The sequence below is a fragment of the Cimex lectularius genome, unplaced genomic scaffold (genome assembly GCF_000648675.2).
Source record: "Cimex lectularius strain Harlan isolate CLEC.00 unplaced genomic scaffold, Clec_2.1 scaffold69, whole genome shotgun sequence".
NCBI lineage: Eukaryota > Metazoa > Arthropoda > Insecta > Hemiptera > Cimicidae > Cimex > Cimex lectularius.
In genome coordinates, this window is record NW_019392630.1 from 1,588,055 (window position 1) to 1,612,406 (window position 24,352).

The 24,352-nt window shown below is 36.1% G+C and overlaps 1 protein-coding gene across 7 annotated transcripts in view; it reads left to right on the plus strand.

Moving 5' to 3' along the window:
* The window catches only part of LOC106670380 (cadherin-99C), a 401,762-nt gene that overhangs the window by 369,396 nt on the left and 8,014 nt on the right, over positions 1-24,352 (plus strand). For 6 of the 7 annotated variants that reach the window (XM_024227116.1, XM_014400658.2, XM_024227175.1 and 3 more), the window contains 2 exons: positions 22,606-22,755; positions 22,816-23,034. In XM_024227116.1, coding sequence (XP_024082884.1) covers positions 22,606-22,755; positions 22,816-23,034 — 369 coding nt within the window. Of the gene's footprint in view, positions 1-12,169; positions 12,496-22,605; positions 22,756-22,815; positions 23,035-24,352 lie in introns of those variants that run through there. The other variant, XM_014400662.2, reaches the window with a different exon arrangement.

Genomic DNA, 24,352 nt, shown 5'->3' on the forward strand with positions numbered 1-24,352 from the left:
TAATAACACCTTGTTCTAGTCCTACGTCCAGTTGGGATATTAATGACGTTGGATAAAGGAAATCTTCAGGACTATTCCCCAACGAATCCCTTTACCCCGTTAAATTATTAAGAATTTGAGCTGAAATTCGTTTTCATCAAACTGCTTGATATAATCTAGAGCTCAAGTGCTATGGCCGGATACTTTCCTTTATAACCTTGGTAAAAATGTCCCGGAATTTTACAAAAAAAAAAAATCCCTCACCTCCTTAGGATTTTAATATAGGACAAATACTTTTACCAAAGAATGAACAAATGACGCTCATGCAGAATAGTGGCGTAGAAAGTAGCAAAAGTGACAATGCGAAGGACACTGGGCTGGGATATTTGAGTCAGTTTAGGCTAGTACTAACCAATGGTAGGTACGAGGTACGCCGCAACAACTTCACCTACTCCTTTGGGAGGTTAAGTATTCTTTTACAATAGGGAATAATACAATAACGGGAAGTTGTGGAAGAGCTTAGTGTTGACCATTCAACCGTTGTTCGCCATCTAGAGGAAATTGGTAAAGTAAAGAAGCTCGAAAAGTAGGTACCGTACAAACTAACAAAAAAAAAAAAAAAAAATCGACGCTCTGAAATTTGCACTCTCTTCTGTTGCGCCACCTAAATTATCCATTTCTCGATTGAATCATCATGTGTGACAAGAAATGGATTCTGTACGATAACAGGAGGTATACAGGTCAGTGGCTGGACAAGAATGAAACGCCAAAACACACCCCGAAACCAAATCTGCACCCTAAAAAGGTTATGGTGACTTTTTGGTGGTGTCCTTCTGGGATCCTGGAGCTGTCCTTCTTCACAATAAGGTCGGACCGCATGTCGCAATGGCACCCTGTGGAAACTTAAGGACTTAAGATATTACCGCACCCTCCATATTCACCAGACCTCTTCCACTTTTTTAGGCGTTTTGATCACTTCTTGGAGGATAAAATTTAAACGCCTTCCAAGACTGTATTGTGAGTCGAAATAAAGATTTTTATGTTAGCCGAATAAGAGCGCTTATAACATGTTGGCGAAGATGTATAGATTTGAATAGAAAATATTTCAAATAAGTTTTCTGTTTTATAAAAATTAAAAATAATTTTGTCTGCCTTTTTAAAACCTGCATTATTTGTGTGTGGTGATTAGTGACCGTTAATCGATAATTATTCAGAAATCGTGAGATGCGGTCTGGTGTAATGTAGGCTTAACATAGTTTACATTTAACGAATACATTTAGAATGTGGAAAACTGAATTTATACAATGCAAAATATATTTGTTATATTCAATCAAAGTATTTCTACTCACTCCAAGTGTTTGTCTTCTGTGTAATTCTGCCGTGTCGTGTGCCAGTGAAATTTTGCTGTTTTATGTTTATATTTATCCCTTTCTATATAATACTGAAAGGATAATCTGGCCGAACCATTACCAACACATTGTTTTCCTTCGTCGGCTCTTTTCACCTCAAAAAGCCGACGCCTTATAGAAAAATGTCTTTTCTAGCATAGTATAAATTCATTTTTTTTGTGTGTTGAGAGAAGAACACAAGAATGACACATCTACCAGAAAACAAACACATTGAGTGAGTGCAAATACTTTGATTGAATATAAAAAATATATTTGCGCATTGTATAAATTCACTTTTCCACATCCTAAATGTATTTGTTCAATGTAAAACATGTTTGTAAATCCCAGGCCCTGAATATGATCTCAATAAAGATTGAAACGTTGGCACGATAAAGAAAATGTTTTTCTGAAACCTACATCACACCAGACCGCATCTCACGATTTCTGAATAATTACCTGCATTATTTTTGCACCAGCCCACTATATTAACTAACATTAAGTATGATGATATACCTTAACATTTCTGGTGGGAAGTAAACTAAATCGTGTAGTGAAATTAAGTTTTATGTCTGATCACAAGTTATGGACATTTGCCGATATCGCCGTCGGACAATTTTGGCGTTCTAACACAGGTGTGCGTTATTTAAAGTCCGTCAAAATGGCTATGCAATGCGTCGTCGTATAGCCAAGTGGTCTAAAAGCATTTACAAGCAATAAAACGATTTAACCGGCCATTAGGCCCTGGTAATACGTCAATTTTCATTTCTTTATTTTATTGTCACGGTTTTATTAGGTATAGAACAGGGTTTAATACGTGAAGAAGGTTAGTAATCAGAAAAGACTTTTATGTTTTAAAAGCCGGACCACGACCCTCGTAAATTCCTTGGTGGATATGCTTATTCGAAATTTAGTGAGATAGCTCATTTTATTGAAGTTGGTTTTTTCATTTTATTTGGAGTAAAAAATGCATGTTAGTTGAATAACAACTTTCTGAATACGCTGAAATATCGTATTGAATTTCCTTCCGCCCAAATCACTTTAACATATTATTTTTTGAACGTTTTAGTTGGACAGAAATAAAATGTTTCACCAATACTGATAAATCAATCACGTTCCTCCTTTTATTTCCTAAATCATTTGATTACGACATTCAAATGAACAATTAGTAATGTACAATATTTCCCTGCCTTCAATGTGGATGCCAATAATTAAATAAAGTTCCAGTGGTCTTCCTGATAAAGTCCTTGTTTTCACTTGTCCGAATAGAAACACACTCATATTTAGAAAGTTTAAATAATAACACTGTTGGTGTTTGGCAGTCAAGGTGATTAATCTCGATTTACAATCCTTTTGATTAAAAAAATATGATTAAGAAATCTGAAAAACGTGTGAGGACAGTCACGTCGCACAATTATCCGAGCCATACAATCTTAGAATGCATGCTGAACCGGGACTGGTTCACTTATTGGGTTTGTTTTTTGTTGATGATTTATTCAAACGAGTTTCGGGATGTCGTAATGAATAGTTTAACAAACCCGCGAGTCAATACTGTCCCAATGCCGGTTCAGCATGAGTTAACCGACTCACTCACCAGCATCAACTCTAATCTTAGAATGGCTACACCAATCTGGCCAAAACAACTTTTGTGCCAAAGACCTCTTAAGTATCCCGCTTGGAGAGGATGCTCGCTCGATGTGTTTCGCATAATCGAAGGTTGGCTCCTTACATAGAGCGAGATGGCCTGACATATGTCACGAAAACAGTTCTCGGACACGAAACGTGTTTTCCCTCAGAGTCACTGGGTCAAAGTCTCCCTGCTTTCCACTGCGACCTAAAAGATCTATTGTGAAATTTACCCTTCTTTGTTTCCAAGCCTCAAAAAGTACATGACCCTTATGATAGTTAGGACTTTCCAGGGTTTCTTTTCACTATTTTCTTTAGCAACAATAGCATCATTACCGACGGTGAAAGGGCAAGGGATGTTGAGTACATTACTTCTTCCTTACGAAGAATGCTAACTGCTTGATGGCAGAGTTCACAAAAGAATAAAAAGAATCACATTACAAAAAAGGAACGATCAACAAGATGGTCTAAGGGATGAATGAATAGATTTCCAAATCATCTGAAAGGAGCGAAAGCGAAGAATTGTTGAGACTACTCTCCACGTCGTTGAAAATAGCAGAAGCAGACCTAATGAGACCCCTGGGCACATTTAACAAAATGTATGAATGTGTTCCCGTTTAAACCTCCTCTTGAGCCGTAGGCCATTAAAACGTGTTTGCGATTCTATTACAATAAAGATAAACCTAGTATGTTTCAGATCATTCTGGTTTGCCTGTTTTTGCTGTTTTGGCCTGTAAGACGAGTTTCGGCTTTTCGCCTTCATCACTAATGGGTTTTGTGAAACAGATGAAAACCTATTTTACGATTTATAATCTGTTGTCTGATGTAACAATGATAATATTCAACACAATTAATAATTCTATGAAACGCACAAATAGTCCACCTGGAACGCGCCTGACAAACTAAAATATCTTCGAAAGGCATACCGAAAAAATCAAAAACGACCCTACTACAGATATTCTACTGTTAATTTAACTATTTCCACTAAAGATTCAATCCCGCTAGTTTCTAATTTTGACGCCGGCAAAATTTTCAAAGGAGTATTTCTTGGATCAGCGCTAAATTTGTCAACCAGTTCGCACAGTTCAAAGAATAGAACAACGACAAAAACGACATGGCACCTTTGAAAATAACGGACGTTATCTCGGCGAGGCGAGCCTTGGCATAATTGTATGCCTTATGCTGGTAGAACAGAAGCGGGCCACCGCCATGTGGGACGGTCGCGATAACTGGAAAACAAAACCCAGACGGGACCCGAAATTATTGTCATTCTTGTACAAAAGTCAAATGACATATCTGGTTGACAAACAGTTCTGTGCCTTTTTTTTACCCATTCTTTATCACAAGTTAAAACAAATTTTATTCTTTGCAGCACCTTTATTTCACCACATTTGTTCTATTCTTTAGTTTAGTTTGCGATTTAAACAACTACATAAGTTTTCCTAGTTATCATTATTCATATGTGAATATATTTCTTTTCTTATAAAGAGTTATATTTTAAAAGAATTTTAATCCTTGCGTAACCAAAATAGGCCAAATAGATATAAAATGGACAATGTCCTCTATCTATCACAAATTGCATAAGATGACTAGTTGACATAGATCTGATTGAAATGGTCTATAATTTAATGTTCCGCTTCTGGCTTTCAAATTAACTTGATATCGGCTGAAAAGATCAATTTTTAACTTTATCTAGGTTGTAATTTAAGTTCGTGTACATTTTTTTTTAAAATAAAATTGCCCTCGTCTGGCTTTAAATTCAGCGTCAATGTTGAAACGTACATTCTGAAAAATGGCGATACAATGTAATGATTTTATTTTGAAAAGTTTATTTTATTTCTTTTTATTGACAAAGCGAGTCCGGAATTTAATAACGTTAGATATAAATGGAAAAGTTAGGCCGAAATGAAAACAACAAACAATGATTGAAACATAAACTTTTATACTTTCGTCGTTTTGCCTGCGAATTTTGGTTTGGTTTTTTTATATAAACCATCGTTCAATTTATGGCCTACACTTTTTCCTTTTAAATTTGAGATCGCTACTTATCAATTCTGAGCGAAATAAAAGAAGTACAAACCTTGAACAAACCTTTATTTGGACGAATCTACTTTTACCGTACAACTTTTATATGATGCGTCACCTTTTTTTCCCATAACATTATTCATACTTTACAATAAAAACTATAACCCTTTTCGTTTTTATTGGCGCTTGTAAATTAAATCGTTAGTAAACCGATTAAAAAGTAGTTAACCTCAAAATAATCATGCAAAATATATTTTAAACAAGCATTAAGATATGCAAATGCGATAGCGTTCTAGGAGTTTGTCAGAACTTCCACCCCCACCCCAATATGGCATAACGTTTATGCTATGTAACACATCCTTTCACTTTTCTTGAGTAATTCAAGGAGAAAACAATTTTAAGGGGTTCATACATAAAAATCATAGAAAAATGCAAAACAGGTTCAACGTGTCATTCAAGATGTGGTTCTGACAGCTTCGCAATATTGGAAGATGTTTATTTCGTGCGTTGTATTCAAGTATGGTTAGCGGTTCACGCATTACGATTTTTGAAATTCAACAGCATTTGTGATATGATATATTCTATGGAAATGTGCACACATTTCTGAAGATTAATGTCGGCTATTTATATGATTTTTTTTGTAAATATTATTATAAAAGATTGTTACAGTTTGTAGTGTTTATCGGTCTTTGAGTGAATGATCTCATTTTGAACAAATATTGATCACGCCACAGGGACCCAGACCTGTTACAATTACAAAAATGCACATTTTTCTATAGAATCTATTTCTGTTTGTTCTATAGAAGAGGCATACATTGTATATTTAGGGAAAAAAAGAGTACAAAAAGTACATTTGATTTTCATTTTGTGTTTAAATGAGCAAATCTAATTTTAATTAATGGTAATTTTTAATATCTAATATACTAATATGGATGCAGGATCTGAAGATATTTCTTTGCAGCTTTAAATGTCTCTTCAAGGTGATTGTACGGATTCTCGATACTCTCTTTTTAAATACCAACCCTTGTCATTTAACGCTTGCAACAAGCGTGAATGCAGCCCGATAAATCGTAATCAATACTCACTATCTGGAATCAAATACTATTCAATCCCATCTCAGCTGGGCCCATTGATGATCTCCGACCTCCTCATTTGCCCTGTGGTATGACGCAATTGCGGCTTTGCGGTTTAGACCCGTCGATAGAACGAATTCACAAATTAGGCAATGGGAAACAAAAACGACATTTAATCGATAAAAAGACCGGAGTCTGTTGGAATCGTAACTGAAATATTGCTAATTCATGGCCTACACTACCTTTCTTGACCAATTTTGTCCTAAGTTGCTCATCCAGTTGTTAGTTTTCGGTTTAATAAATGAATCGTTGGCAACACTAATTAAGTAACCCGTTTCTCTTAATATTCACCTAAGTAGTGTGACAAATTAAATTTATCAGGAACATGGGCGTTTGTGACTTTTTCTGGTTTTTCCTACTGGTTGAAAAACCTTGGTGAAAGGATCAAATAAGGACAAACTTGTTTTTAATTATGTAGATTCGTTGTTTCCGATCAATTTTTGACAGCCAGGCGTGTTTAAGATATCGTCATGGGTAGTTTAGAGTAGAATTTTGGCCAAAACGAGACAGACAGTCCAAAACAGCGGGATACACAGGATAAAAGCTATCGAAAACCTCCTAACTATAGGATCGTCGCCCCGCAGTCTTCAAGTAGAAATCTCACAATTCGAATATATTTAAAAAGTAAACTTTTACTGCTTGTACCATCTGGCAGGATAGACCTATTGTGAAAAATTCTATCTAAATATACAGCTCGGACGTTTCTCATCAGACATAACTTGAGTGTTTTGGTCTGTTTTAGCTTTTGCCGTTTAGGTCATCTCATGTGAGTTTTGAGAAAAATTTTGAACTATGCCATCACTAGAGATAGAAAAGATAAAATGCGTTTGAAAGACCAAAACAGTGAAGGTCGGCAGGCTAAATTTATCCGCATTGACCAAACTACAATCACCCCGCAATTTCTAGTGTGGACTCAAATTAAAACTCTATCTGGAACGCGACCGATCATGATTTTTCTAGTTTGGTTCTTTGGTACTTTGTTCACTAGATCTAGTATGAACAAATTTCTTTCTAAATATATTTTCACTGTCTAGTCGGTCAGACAAGTATTGGCCGTCATCGAAGCTAATTTTTGAATTATCCCACCACTGATTGTAGCGGAAGGTAAACACGTGCCTCCAAGATCAAAACCACGAAGATAGACCGATAAAAATTCATCTGAAATGACCAAAACCCAGGTTCAACACCCCGGTATGCCTAAATGGAAATCTCATAACAATTTATCTCAACCGTGAGAGATTGAGATTTTTTTAGTCATCTGGCAGAAAAACCTTGGTGTGGATGGCCAATTTGTTTTTAAATATATTTAGTTTCGATATTTACCTTTTAGACAACATTTCTCATTGTATTGGACTTTTTTTGGCACGTTTTTTAGCAGAATATCCTTGGTTAATAGATCTAGTAAAAGACAATCATCATTCTAAATACGCGGCTTGGACGTGTCAGGTCATCCTAGTCTTACTGTCATAGTCTTTGCCATTTTTTATAATGTTTAGGCTCCTAGCAGAGAATTTTTGATGCACGAATCTAGGATGAACAGACTTGTTTTTAAATATTTAGTTTCGATATTTATAACCATATTTAGAAAGCTTTCCTCTTTGTTTCGGTTTATAAACCCCTTTCAACCACCATTAATGGTAAATTTGTTGGTGGTTAGTACGTGAATCGGAAAATACACGTTAAGTTTTCATCTCCTCAGTGAAGATGGTGTAAGCTAAACTGCGTTTTAGTTATATCTGAACTCAAAATAAATTGCACACCTTGCAATGTGATCAAGTACTGATCGAAACCAGTCTACACCAAAAGTCCATATCCCCGCAGAACTCAAGTGAAAATCTCAAAATTTGACTATTTCTGGAGCGTGACCGATTGTTGCTTTTTTCTGTTTTTTGCATTTGGCAGAAAAATGTTTGCGGATAAATCAAATGTGTACATCAATGCGATCTGCTTATCATCGCCGTTTTGGACTACGTTTTAGCCATCCCAAGACATTCATCACCCTGTTGGGCTAATACCTTCCATTGCTAAATATTCAACAGAAAAAACTAAATTTAACCAATTTAACCAAAAACATAGATAGAGGAAAATATACTTTAGTAAGTGAGTTTGTCCACTCTATTTTAACAGTGAATAAATAAATTATACTCCTTCTACAAAACATGTTCAAAAAGCACAACAGACCGGGTAACAAAAGCAGCACCGGCATTTTTCCCAGAGCTCATCACGAATTAAAAATAGCCCTCTCTTTTACATTGTAATGCTGCAAGTGCACGAGTTGATGGACTCTTGTCAGCCGTTGATTGTTACTTATCATCTAAGTCCACATATGATGCTTACATTCTATCACGCGAGTTCCCACGTCGGCTCTGAAGGTCTCAACGAACTCGAGACTCGTAATGATCAACGTTGACATCATTATTTTTAACTAGATCCCAACCTTTAAAGTATTTGTACTTCTTCTACTGGAGCCTCGTATTAATTCATGTTGTTGATTATTACTGTTCATTAATTTATGCATCTTATTTTAGTTTGTTTTTTCATCGATTCGCGACGATTTGCCACATTTCACATATGATATATATATATATATATATATAAAATCTTATATGAAATGTGATGTGAAAGGTGTGGTTTGTACAATAATTGTAATATGTGAGAATTTTAATTTTTTTTTATTTTGTCAGTATGCTAATGTAGGATTATTTTTAAACTGAAATATCGTTCGTTTTTTGATTGGGTGAAATCACTTCGCCAAATGCGTACCGGTCTGAATGGAAGGTCGAGACGAACCCACGGCCATTATAATTAAACCATTATAAATTATTGGCAGGGGGGAAAAAATAAGTCTCTCCAGACTGCCTGACGCCTTAATCCGGTAATCATTCGGCATTCCAGTTTAGAACTCGTTTTAAGACGAGTTTTGAAATCAGGGACAATGTGATGAATGCATAATTAATTAGAAAATCCTCGGAAACAGAAATGCAATGGTCATATGCAAATTCTTGCCTTTAAAACACACAAACGTAATCATCAATAACTCCCTACAGTCAATTAAAAAATTATTTCCTCACAACGAAGATTTTTACTTCTTGTATGCACATATTTCGTGCAAATATATAATATATGTAAAAGATGTTCGTCGAACCTCTTTTAAATTTATATTTATATTTTACCGCGCATCTATAGCGCATGCCCGTGCTAGGCTGGAATAGCAGACAATAGGAGAAGGTTAAGATGGTTAGAAGGTTTTAAGAAGTGGTGTTTTTGATAGACTTGATAATAAAATATAAAGTGAAATAAAATCTTGTAAATGTCGTTTCTTTGATTACAGGTAATATAATTGTTTAAGGTATATAATCTAAAATGTATTATTTATAAATATTGTGTAGTTAATGAAAATATAAATACTTTGATTACAGAGAAACTCAGTCTAGTTTTTGTTTCACCCCAGAGCCAAACTAAAAACGCATTATATATATATAAATAATATTCCAATGCGAAAACTAGTTATGTACCCAATTAATAATCGTCAACCCCGATTGTTTGTAAGTTTTATAAAATTGACAATCATCGACTTGTTTATAAGTTAAATAATTTTTTTACAAAATCATATGGCGTTTCTTAAGAAACGTCGACAATTTTACAATATTTTTCTTCACATATTCAATATGCTACTCGCAAAATTTCAAACCTCCCGCCTTTGAACAAGTGTATCAATTGTTGTACTGTCGAACCTTTTATTTGTAAATACCAATTCAAATTGACAACAGAGATATCGGATAATTTATTTCCAACCTTCAGAAAGACATGTTTACAAATGTCGGGTTGGTTATTTGTTGACAAATAAACAGAAACCGCTGTCTGATGCGTTCTTAAATCATCTGACTAACATTTTCGATTTTTACCACCGGAAAATAATTATTCGCCTGTAATAAATAAGCCATAGAAAATATATTTTTCTTTTTCCACGAGCTTACACGTTTCTCAATCAAAGTTTCTAGAAAAGCCATCAGTGATTATCCCATTATTGAAGAATTCATCTTCATCGTTTCGACTTGGTTCCGCGCTATCACACTAACCGAGCAGTAAACAAGCTTTTTTATATATATTTTTCAAACTCTTTCGGAATTGAAGTATTGAAGATTTTACTGCGATAGTCTAATAAAAAAAAATGTTTTTACAATGAAAACTTGCTTTCCCCCTCATTATTTTGTTGAAGAATTGTGTTTTGATTTTCATATTACAATCCAGGGACTTATAAACAGATTCGCCAAGTGAGTAATTTAAAAATACAATAGAAAAATCTCGTGTTTTTATTTGGTTTATATTAAAAATACAAAGAAATTAAATTTAGTAAATAATTTTTTTCAAAACCTTTAAAACGTTCTGAAAATCTCTAATTTCACGCTTTAGCAGCATTTTCGAAATAAAGACAATGCTTTGGACTGTGACTTGGTAAGACGTGTTTTAGCTTCTTGTCATCTGTGATTTCATAGTTCAAAACATCACACTAACCCGCCATTGATGGTGGCAGGAGATCATAAAAATCCAAGCTAAATATTTACTAAGTTTGTCCGTATACATCTGTTCTCCAAGGCTTTTATGGCGGAGCTAAAATCAGATAAGGCCACAATCGCTCATGTTCCAGATACACTAAAATTGTGAGTTTTTCCCTTTGGCAATACAGAATGATGAACCTGAAGTTTGGTGATTGCAGTTCATTTTGATATGCTTATCATTGTGGTTTTGTTTTGGTAGAAGCATTTGGGCTTTCGCTATCTTCAGAGATGCCGTAGTTAAAAAATACACACAAACCAACTGATGATGGCTGAAACGCGCCTGACAAATCAAAATAATTAGGGTAAACAGATAAATTTGCCGAACGACAATTTCATCGCCCAGCAATACTCAAGTAGTAACCTTGCAATTTAATTTTATCCGGAGCGTGAGCAAAACGTTAATTGTGAAATTCTATCTGCTTGTTTTCCCCTCACGTTCCAGATAAATTTAAATTCTGAGGTTTCTTCTTGGGGATTGCGGGGTAATGAACCTGTAGTTTGGTCGCTTTGGATCATTTTGGTCTATTAATTTAAGCCGTTTCGGATTCCTGCATTATTCTGGAACGAGGATATAAGAAGTCGAGCATTCGAAAGGGGAATATTATTAAGCACACCATTTATTTTTTATGCAATTGCATTTGTAGTTGCTAATGCATTTCGGGCCACGTCCTAGAAGTTCAATTTTGCCAATAGCGAACTCTGAAGAGGGACCAGGGACGTGGCGGAACTGGAATAAACACATTAGCAAATGAAATATGTTGAAAAAATAAATGGTGTTTTTATTCAAATAAATAACCTACATTTCTGATTTAAAATATTTTTATCACCAAATTAAGTCATAATTAATATTAAAAAATAAAATTTGAAGGACCCTATGTGTGTTAAATATACATACTTAACTCCAAATAATTAGTTAATTACTGAAACCGAAATATATTGCATAAAAATAAATGTGTTTAGTTCTTTTACAGAAAGCAACTTTTGTATATAGACAAATGAAACAAAATACCATTTCTGGATTTTTAAAAAAATAAAACAATAAAGTATGAAGTCATTATAATTAACGTGTAAAAAGAGTAAAATCAAGATACTGTGGACATGTTTTCCATTTATAAATAGTAAATGCGTGAAATATTACCAACCATTTTAAACAAAAGTATAAATTTCTTTGTGTGATATTTTCCTAGGTTTTATTAATGACAGTGAGACTCATTGTCAATGCAATGTTAATTCAAATGTTTATAAACCGTTTTTCAACGATTCTGTTTAGTTGGGAGACAATGTTCTATTTGAGGATAACATCGTACGCCAGTGAAATTCAAATATTTTTATTTATTCCAAATCTGTTTCTGATAGCTTTATCATTTGACGCGTTCAAGGTTTGTTGGATATTTGATTCGCCTTCACATCTGCTATAATTTAAACATAAACGTTCAAAATTAAAAATACCACTAGATTTTAAAGCCAGTAAGCGATTCTCGCCTTCGGTCGCCTTCACCTAGTTAGCGTATCGCTCGGGAAACCATCCGCCAGTAGTTGTTCGGTTATTGTTTGTTTGCTTTTTTAAATTTTGCCATGACGTAGGAAAACAAGCCGGCACGGCCGTGGAAACGGACAATGGCAGTGCACCTCAGTTGGCCGAACGGTGTTCACGCCATGTTCAGACAGATTCTAATCGCCGTGCTTTGCTTCGCACTCTTTCGGGGGACCCGTGCTTACGACCCTCTCCGGACTTACTACAACGGTTTTGTAGACGAAAATTATGACAGCCCGCTACTTTATCTCACGGTAATGCTTTTAAAATTAAACAATAGCACAAGCGATATTGTCACTTATTTAAACTGTTTCTTATATTCTGTGACAATCCTTAAAAAAGGTTTTCCTTAAAAAACAGGCCTATTCCCATTTTTTAATTGCTTGTTTGAAATTTACGACTATAATTACTCTATTAACTAAGACTTTTTGTGATTTTCGGTTAGACGCCATAAGAGTCATTTGCAGAAGTGACTTCACATTCAAACCTCTTACCTCTCAGGAAAAGTCATGAGACATTCACTTTAAAGATGAGGATAATCAGATAGTGCACAAGTGGATAACTGTCGAGTAAGATTATTTAGATTAGATTGTAATGCATTTATGAAATTTTTATAACGGGTTTTGATTAGGTCAAGTACAACGTGATATATAGGTCATTGTTTGATTGGCCACATTAAAGTGAACATATGAAATTTCCTATTGAAGGGAGACGTTCTTATCATAAATAATAATTATTGTAGTGTAATTATTGTGATTAGTCTTGCTAATTTTCAACGACGGTTTCTTTTTTGTCTTTTCAGTCAATTGGTAGCTATGAAAAGTTAAGGATAACACACAAGATTAGCTTTAGTTAAGCGGTTTAGGTACATAAGATTTCACCAAAGGATCTTAAATATGTTAGTATAAGTTGTACCATGTGGGATTTACTCATTACGATTGTTTTTACTTCTCGCAATCTTCAGTGATATGCATGTGTGGTACCTAATTTTCTCATTGTATTTGCAGTTAGGTAGATCAGGATTATAAGAAGTTGGCGAGAAGCCCAAGTGCGTTTAACAGACCAAACAGTATCCTCGCTGTCAGGGAATCAACCTTTATAAAAGGGAGAGTATCTCTCAAGGAAGCAACATTGGTCCTTCTAACTATTCAATATATACCTAAGACGTTTTAACCGTGCAGTACATATATTCGCAGGTGACACAAACAATCTTACTACATAATACAACAAAATTAAGGCCCCTACATGGGTGGACAGTTCCAAAAACATGCCGGAGCATTGGTAGCATTTTCGAATCAAAAGGATCTGGAAATATTTATAAACAAATGATTGTTTTGGTCTCTTACGATCGTTTTAGTCTGTTAATTTTCACCGTTTCGGCTTTTGCATTCTTTTCGAAAAGGGATATAAGAGGGGTTAAGCAAAGTGAAACATTTAAGATGGAAACATTCAGAAACGTGTCACTCAGACAAAATCCCTTAGGCAGACCAAAATCATCAAGGCTAAACTCAGGTTCATCAACCCACACTCCCAAGCAGAAACCTGACAATTTAAATTATTTTGAGTTCCTGAATTTTGGTCGTTTATGATCATTTTTGATTGCTTCTTCTCGTTGGTTTACTAACAAGGGGACGACCAGGTAGGTGGGTCACAGACTTGGACCAAACATGTTTTGGTGATCCTACATTCCAAAATATCGGATACGTATACGCACGTCATTTCTTGTTAATAGGCCCTTGTTTCGAAAAAAAATTGAAAGTTTAAAAGTTCCGTTTTTTAATATTTTTATTTCGCCTTTCAACCTATTCAAATCAACTATGTCAGTATACCATTTTACACCATTTTTATGCAGATTTCACAGTCTATCTAAACTGTCAGAAAATGATTATACTTCATAAAGAGACGCCCAGAAGGCGGAACGGCTTGTCAAAGTTTCCAGTTATTTCTGGTCAAGGTTATAAGCAGGGTGGGGAACCAAAATGCCCGCCCCTGCAAAAATGCTACTGAATGCTAAATTTTCGCATTATTTAAGAAAATGGATAAAACATAATGAGGCAAAGATAAGCATTAACAATGACGACCAGCAGAAACGTGTTTTTTTAGACAAAAACAGACAGACAGACCAAAATGATGGGAAACGACTAAACTACAGATTTCGTTACCCAGAAGGCCTCAAGAGAAAATCTCACACTTATAATAGTATTGATCATTTTATAATGCGGTCGTGAACTTAAAAAACAATCAGTATTGTAAGTAGAAATATTATTGCTTAAGCTTCGACCTCCATATAAAATTAATTTAGTGCGACTTACGTTTCACACACACACATATATGCTTTTTGATTTAATAAAACATGGTTCCACAGGAAAGAGGGTCCTCTGTTTATATTATACCACACCGATGATAGAATGTGTATGGATTATAAATAGTGGGTAAATTATTTATCATTTTGAATCAATGTTTTCTTTGGGGTCTATTTTGGGAGGAAAAACGATATGACAGGAGGAAAATACAAAAATCTATCCTTTTAAAAACGATAGTTCCTACTCACAGTGAGTTTACAACTTACTGTGAGTAGGAACTATCTTTTTAAAAAGGATTGAACACCGCACTCAGTACATCATTCATCATTTCTATACAAAAATCTTTCAAAAAAGTTCACACAAGTCGGATATGATTGTGGCTAGCTGGCTCCATATTTGGATCGACTCGGGTGAAAGGGAAACTGGACGTTACTAAGGATATTCGGTGTAAAAGTACTTTCCACACCCGAATGACATTAATTTGCGGAGCGTGAACGTTGAGTTTGGTCGGAATTTCGTCCCGATTTGCAACAATTACCGTCACAGGCATCAGGAAACATAAACATTTCAACTGTCAGTTTTTTATTTGCTTTTAGCGGTCACGTACAAATAAACAAGACGTTGAGTCTTATCAACCTTCCTTTACCATATACAACTCTGTTCCTTTCTGTGTGGCCTCTATTCTCATGTCTTACAGTTTCAACTTGTAAAAAGATAATCAGCATTTCCGACGTGTCCTGTCAAACAATTTTATTCTTTTATTTTTTTGTGGCGGATTATCCTGCCTGTTTATCACTGACGTAACCGGGAGCTGACTCGATTAAATTAAGGACAAAAATATGTCCTATCAAAAATGCATTTTTGCTAATTATTGAATGTATTTTTCGTTTATAAATGAAAATTTTCCTGAAAGGATGACTTACTCCATATGTTTTAGAGTAGTTATTGTGGTTTTGCAACGTTTTGCTTTCTTATAATTTTTTTCTGTTTTTACATAGCGATGTTGGCAAACAAGGTCGAATTGTCCCATCCCACGTGATCGAGAACGCTTAATCATCACTGTTGGTAGTCATTCAATTTGTTGCCGACGAATAGAAAGGGAACTGAACTTCAAGGCTTTTTCGGCCCCCTGGCCTCAAGCTGCCAGATCAAAAGCTATCTCATACCAGAAGACTCTGGTGTAGGAAGCGCCTCAAAGAAACACTCCCCCATTAAAATAAATATGTGAAATAATAACCTCCTTGTGGTGTACTGTACTGCATGCTGATTGCAACTAAATATATTAGCCGGTTTGATTTATTTGGCGCGATCCGGCAAAGCACGACTTAACAACAAATCAGAAAAAACATTAAGAGGCATTAGCTGGATTTATTATTAAAGGTGTGTCATCTATAGAAACATCAAAAGAGTGCCGTCCATTTCGGAACTTCTCGTTGTTAATCAGAGACCAAGCACTTCAGACAGTATTATTTTTAAGGAAACAAAGAATTCGGTCCTCCAAAACATCATAATAAATACATAAGCTAAAACTTACAGGTTGATATCCATGTTTCATGATCTGATTTTGTTTCCACGTTTCACCGAATTTCAATTATATTTATCCTGTTGGCACACAGTCACTTACTTTTGGACCAAAGCCAGTAAGTGTACTGCGTGAAGAAAAGTTGTATCCACTTAGTAAAAATATTATAAGGCTCTATACAAAAAGGAAGTTTGTATGCCACCCATGTGAAAATTGCGGCTTAATAACGAATCTTTGGCTCCCCTAGTGTTAGGCACTTATTTTATATAACTGCGATGCGGTCAGTAAACAGTTGTCTCTTGCGTTAAAAGTATTCTCAAATTGTATTTACTATTGGGAATGCGAATTGAGAGAAGGCCGATGGCAGAATACTGAGTGGTAACCCAAGACACCCAATTAGCTTTAACTTGTAAGTTAATAGAGTGATGGAAGACAATCAATCGCGTTCCAATTACTAATTCATGGTTAAAGAACCCTCACCACAACTGACATCCACATTGCCATATATAATGAGCGTAAAATTAGTCGCGGTAGAAAACGTCTTCACAGTATGGGTATAAATTGCCATCATGTGAAAGTTACCTTGTTTATACCAAGAATATTCGCAAAAAAGAATTGCAGCAATAACAGGACCTCAGGAACGAGAAGGAAGAAACTGCCACCTATATTGCCTTCAAATTGATCAATGGAGACAGAATCTGGGGTACCAAGAAGACCCAAGAAAAATAATTGCACCTATGACTTTAAAAAAGTATCAAGTGAATTGAACTGCATTAAGAAACTAGGAAAAGTACAATAAGCCAGAAGGCTGCAGTGCTTGGGGAAAACAACCCCCCTGCTGCATAGCATTTTGTTATCATCACCATCATCATTTTCTTTTGTCGTCGTTTCCGACTGTTTACTGGCGTGATTATGTAGGGTACGATGGCCGATGGCGATATAATGAGCACTCTATCTAATCTAAATTGCCTTAGGTGTATAGGTTGTGTATTGGGTGATGGATAAATATCGACGTTGTATATCAGACGTGTATCTCTGCTTATCAATTTTTACAATTCAGTTTCAGTAACGATTTCCGACTTTGGTCTTGACACCCAGGTCAAACCAGCAAAATATAAACAGTACTAGGCGGAAAGAGGTTCAACCAAATGCTCTGTAAGATTGCTTTCATACCAGGCAATTGATGCAGGGAAATTAGTACAAATCAGATTGACGAGTTAGGTTGAAAAAAACAAAGGTTGGTCTGTTCATAGAGAGATGTATTGATTTTAAAGATGAGACTATAATTATTAGAGTAATTCAGTAGCATGCGCGGGTCAATTATGACTTATATTAATACCCCACCGACCGCGTTCCTATTAGTAATGATCCTCACCCCATGTTAGAGAAATGGCGGTGTGACTTGCCTCGATAATTCTCGTAAAAAGCAGAAAGGTCTGGAAGGAAACCTGCGTTGGTGGCTGGTAAGGCCCAAGCTTAACTCCGGTTGGCAGAACGAAGATGAACAGGTGTGATTGGAATATTTATATCGTTAAATTCTGAATGCCAAGAAATGATTTTGAGTGAGGAGAAATATCAAATCGCTGAAGACATCAGTGAACTAATCACTCAAGTAAGAAAAAATAATTTTATAGAGAAAACGCGTAAATACACCCACGTATTGGTTGTTTCCTATCCTCACTGCCTCTCTGCATTTTGTGTTTGATTAGTTAAAGAAGGGTGAGACAAAACAGTAAAACCGCAAGGTTAACGATACCAAATGCCCGGAAAAAGAGTCGGGATTATTTTGGTGTCTCACCCTGTTTGTAAACACCTTGAATCTCTGAAAGCCTATCCAGACCTAACTAATAGCAGTAAGAAGACGAAACGGCTCTGACAGTCTGATTAGTTTGTCGGAGAGCCAAGGCGATAAGCACGTGAGGCACCAAAATAATCTCGCCCCTGCCAAAACGCTACTGGCCGGCTAAATCCTCGGCAATTTGGATTTTCAACATATGCTAGAAAAGGGGTATAAGAAGGGTGAGGCATTGACGATGGTGACAAGCAGAAACGTTTCTATCTGATAAAAACCGATCGGCAAACCAAAATGATCGGAACCGAACTAACTACCGGATCATTGTCCTGTAAGTGAAAATTACACAACAGTTATGTTTATTTCGTAATTTCTTCAATAAATGGCCGACATGCAACCCTGCCTCGAAATCTCTCAAGAGTTCAATTTTGATAGACGACTGTTGTATGTTTACTCTGGAGATCTACGCTATGACACCTCTCTCTAATTTCATTCTCAACATTTCACCACTGTACGAGAAAAGCCTGTCATGTTGATAAATTCTGGTTCTCCTTATCAAGTCTCAGTGAAAAAGATGATGCCCACTTTCGGTATAACCTAGTCTCTCGAACTTGTCCTCCCATTGACTTATAAACTGTCCAGAAGAGATTTTAAACAGAAACATCTTCAAATTGTGCTTTTTCAATATAGTAGTATCGTGTCAAACCATTTATCTCTTAGCAATCGTTATTTCCTTTAGGAGGTTCACTTTCAAGGCCTAATGGAGGTTACACGAGCCACACCACTCATTGTCATATCGTAAATCTATTACTGTCAGAAAGACTTTATGTCCCATTGATTTTCAATTAGGTTTGGAAATGGCGCTTATCGATTTGAAAGGGAAACGGACAAAGATCCGCAAAATTCAATAATAACTTCAATAACTTCCGGCTGAACCCGCAAGTCACATCGAATGGACATTAGAGATTAAAATCTTGCTAAAGTTTGAGAGGACGGTTATAAGAATCATCAGGGTAAAACGTTTTTTTTTTTTAAATGATAAAGCTTCACTTCCGACTATTGTACAATCGTAAGTCGGTAAAATGTTCTTTTTATTGTAAGGAGGCGTTCTGCTTCTTGTTTCATTATCACCGTCACTAAATAGACAAAAGAGAGCCTGAAGAAAAATCGGTCTCCCGAGACGTAAAATACTGTCACCGTCACATGCCCCAAAAACCTGTTTTGTTATTTACTGCTAGTAATATTTTAAACTTTTGTGTTTAACACTTTATGTTGTTTCTTGATGAACTCTTGAAACATTCGATATTTATTTATCAAGATAAATCATTAAAAACCAAGATAATTAAACAAAACGAGTAAGCTTACTTTAAAGATGCCCAGTAAAAATAAAGATAACCCGTAATGATAAATAAAACAATAATTTAAAAGATAAATAATTAAATCCAATGTTCAAATTGGAATGAAAAAATGGTCTAAATGGATCAGGTCGTTTCATATGGTCAAAATTCGGATTGACATTTTCCTTTAAAGGGTAAAAAACAGCTCTTCTGGCTTACTTTTGTTTGATAAAATTATCAGTACTGTAGTCTATTGAACTATATATTACTAGGTTTTATGACTTGCAGGTGGTGTATGTACAATTGTTAAAAGCAAAATGAGTGGAAAAGACAATAGTTGTAGAAATTTTATAAAGCAAATATTGAACGGCTTTGAAGCCTTAGTCCAAATATACGGCATTCTGATTGTTCATATATTTTTTCTGTACATTATAAATAAAAAGAATTGGCAGAAAAAATTCTCGTTTTGTTTCAGCCGAGCAGTACTTTTACATACATTCCTGCTGATACGAACTGACTGGAACCGAACCCTGTTCTGATTAGCAAAAATTAATATTTGTTAAAAAACTTCGATAATGCAGAAGCGAGCAGTAAAACAATTTAATAGATCCACCTGAGTAGGTGATATTAACATGCTCGTTAAAAAATAACCTGAGAGTTTTGAAAAAGAAGGACAAGGCTGATAGGGTTAGTTGTAGATTAGGTTCATTTTGGTCTTGCTCGCAGTTTTGGCTTTTGACATCTTTGCTTTTTAATAATAATTATGGATGAAACCAAAAATTGAAGATGTGAAAAAGTCAAATGTGTTTGAAAGATCAAAACAAAAATTAAATCCAGACGAAAAACGTTTGGAAATGACCAAACTTCAGGCCCATCGCAATGTCGACCTAAGTACTGAAATCAGTACTGGCCATATGTTTCCTCGTGGTATTCAACGCCCTGAGAAGGGCGAGGATCTATTAGCCCGTACCTCGCTCTCGAGGCATAACGGTGTATCGAAGTTGAAGGACGTGAAGGTTCACCTCCGTAAGCTGTGGTTTCAGAAAAGGTTTCAGAACGCGCTCTAGAAAAACCGAACTGACATCTGCAACTGTACATCGCGGCTGGTCTACTATAGTATGCTAACCTCTACTGCTCCACTCTGGGTCAGTGTAACCGGGAAGAGATCATTGACTCGTATTCTTAAATACACACCCAGTCCATCTGCACACACCATTTTCTAGGTATGCAACAACCCATTACCCTCAAACTTAACTCTTGCAAAGGTCTTTCATTACTAACTGAGGGCTATGTGCATTTTTAAAAAAACCTCGCATCATTCTTAAGACTCGAGAAACTTAGGGAAAGAATGACCCAGCACTAAATATTGCAAAATGCTGGAACTCGTCTGACATACCAAGGTAGACCAAAAGACTATAAACGACCAAACTACAAACAAATGCTAATTATGCATAATTTCTTTTGGGCGTTAACTTTCCTTATTTTTATTCGGAAATCGTGAGATGCGGTTTGGTGTGACGTAGGTTTCAGAAATGCATTTTCTTTATCGTGCCAACGTTTCGATCTTTTATTGAGATCATCTTCAGTGTTCAAAGGGTTTGTTTTCTGCGTAATTGTGCCATTCTTGCGTGTCGTGTTGAGAGTGCCCTTGGTATCCGGTATAGCCATCGGAGTTCTCTTCCAAACTCTGCCAGACGCCGGTAGACGTTTTCGAGAAGCTGGGTCCTGGGCACTCTCAACACGACACGCAAGAATGGCACAATTACGCAGAAAACAAACACTTTGAGCCCTGAAGATAATCTCATTAAAGATCGAAACGTTGGCACGATAAAGAAAATGTTTTTCTGAAACTTACATCACACCAGACCACATCTCACGATTTCCGAATAATCATAGACTAACGGTCACTAATCACCGCACATTTCCTTATTTTAATCTTTCTTCTTCAAAGTTCAGACTTTTCCACAATAGACTTGTTTAGCTCGGAGTGGAAGAAAGAGGAAGAAAAACATCGAACTTAAAGCGACATTTTTTAAATCCAAAATTTCTTTTGTGTGTATAGGGGGATAGGAATTGCTTCGAAAAGAGTCTCGGTTGCGTTGACGATCGAACTGGCGGGCATCGATGTCCGTGACAGTATTCAAATGTCAGACCGCTTTGTAAATACATATGTTAATCCGAAAGAGGTTCGTACTAATGGACCAATTAACCGGCGTCCTTACCGACTCCATTACGAATCCGGTGCGATGATATCCTTTCGCGTGAGTGCTAACTCATGTCCTTTTATTTATTCGGCCAATTACAGTTGGATTTGTCCGCCCTGTCGTATTCTTTCTTTTTTATTCACAACACCGCGGTAAGTTTTGAATATTGAATATTTATTAGAGTCAAATATATAAATAATGGGCGAGCCTAAGGTCAGCCGAGGATGGCATAACTTGTACAATTAAATCCCACCAGCTTCAGCGTGTAATTCCCGTTCAAGTCGACGCATAAATATTGAAAGGAGATAGAGGCGATTCTCGAACGCTTGCCTTGGTCCCTTTGATAAAACGCTACCTCGGGGCTGTTTTAAATTGATCTACGACGTGAAAGACTGATTTTGATTATCTTTCAACCTGATCTGTAATCTCTCAGCGAATGCTGTTGAACTATACAACCCTGACCATTTAAAAGTACATTCAAAAGATACACATTTAAAAAAGGGTGTTAAAAAATGCACTAAAACAAAAACGGAAAAGGATAAAACTTGCCCATACCAGGATGGATGGTCGTGGCATTAACGTAAATTTACTAGACAACTGAAAGGACCTACACCAGAGGGTGAAGATCGGATGAAGTTGGTGCAAGGAAAATTATAGAAGAACCCTCAACAGGAAAACCAGAAGAAAATGGTGTCGTTGATATTAAAAGATGTACTTCCTTCGAGTTTAATGGTGCAGGCCAAGAGCAATGCGATAAAGAATGTAAACTAAGAGCTTTTGATTAGTAATTGAGTAATTAACAAGTTAGAACCACTGCAAAACATGGAGGTTTTAGGCTACAATATTTTCTAGTTTGGCTATTTTTGTCTTCCTATCCCTGCTTTTGTCTGTTTCCTGCTTATAACCCTGAATAGAAGCAGCTTTAATTTTTGATAGATTAACCAGCTTTCAGGTCCCGATGACCAAGAGAAAATATCATAGATATATTTAAAAATTTCCACGTTACACCGACGTCGTTTGTTTATATTTTTAACTCAATTGTTTCAAAACTTCAAATAAAGCCTTTCTTTTATAAATGACCTAATGATCATAATTATTAAAAATTGTTAAGAGAAAAATGAGGCATCATTTACAATATTTTTCAATCAATACAAAATTTGGTCATATATCGGATAAAATGATCATAACGAAGTCCCGTTGTTCCAGGACAAGGCGAGAAATCAAGGTGAGAGGTTCACAGCAACGACCACCATGACCGTCAACGTCAAAGACGAAGACGACCTCGACCCTTCGTTCATTTACCAGGGCTGTATGTTGGTGGACGGAGCTTGCATCAACCCCGAATACTACGCAACGGTGAGTGAAATTCGACAAAATTATCATTAAGGTGATTCATTACTTTTATCTTCGTTACAGGTGAACAGCGGCGTGCTTGCCGGTGTCCTTTCCATCACCCCCGAGAAGATCCAAGCTGTCGACATGGATTCTCTCAACAAACCGATAGTCTACAGCTTCCTCTCCGGCACCCCGAGCAACTACGCGGATTTTTTCGAAATTGACTCATCGACGGGTATCGTTCAGCAGATTAAGCCTGTCGACACAAACACGGCCAAGCGTTTCGTCATCATCGTTAAGGTACTTCTAAGAGTGATTTCCTTCGACATACTCCGGTGTTGTTGCAATTCCCGGGAACCTAGGTCTCCGTCCTGCTCATAAAAGTTACCGAACTCCACATAAACTCAGTTTATTTGCTAATTTTCTACAAGTAACGATTTACTGAAAAATAACTGTTTTGCAGTATCAAAGGAAACGTCTGGTATTTTTCTTGAGTTCTGATGGTTCTTTGAGGTAATTGTTCGGTCCCACCAGTTCGCAATTACTGCATTAGAAACCGCTAGTGTTCATTTATTGAAATGTAAAGACTTCTAAGCTATGGAACTTCACAAGCAGTTCTACCTTAATTGATTATGCCCTTATCCAAATGTCTTAGTCCACACTCTTCTTTTTGTGCATTGCTTTCAGTTTTGTCCTCCTCAAGTGTTTAGGCATTGAAAAGGTCAAATTTGTAAATCGCAAATGTTTTTGCGATTCCAACATCCATACTACAGTACCGAGAACTGACACAAGTGAATGTAAAAATTGAGAAACAGGACAAAAACGTAGCACGCTCAGTTCAGTTAATCGTACAGTTTATTCTTATGACCTGTATTCAACTGGCAAATAATTTGATCTTTTATGTGGGCAATCGAGAACTATGTTATTTCAGCCCCCAAAGCATGCAGTTTTTTAAACATTTGTTTTCAATGTACGTACAAACAGTTGATTCACGTAGAATATGTAGTACTCGATAATACCTTCCTCCCAATTAATGTTAAAATTGGAATAAAATTCCTTGCATGTTAACCATAACATTTTTTCCTCCCTCCTGTAACCCTGGAGAAAGGGTATCCCTAACCATAACATGAGATTACCAGATAGAGAATCATTAGAGCCTATGTATTTTTTAGTTCTGTCACTATAGTATCGATTATTTCGATCGCTTATTTATACTTCTAATTGAAATTATATTAGCCTCTTTGAAGCGAACCGTTGCCAAACTTCCAAACTTTTTATAGGAAGTTTCATCCCTTCCTTATTTCAACTGCAGTTTCCAGTTTAACTGGCGGTTTTCCAGAATCGCGTAGCCTTTTAGTACACAGAGCACTCACGATTTATGCTTATTACTTCATTTATGCCTTTTAAACTTTTTTCCCCGCTTGTTTTCAAACGTTCGTTATTTATGAGCCTGGCGGATATTAGCTTCGTAGAACGGGTGTATTATCCGAGGCTTTATAGTTCAGAACAACAAAAGTTCGAAGAGACCAATCCTTCGCTGATACATTACAAAACCGAGGGATAAACTCGAAATAAAAAGTTCAAAACAACATGTCCAAAACATATTAATGTACGTTGC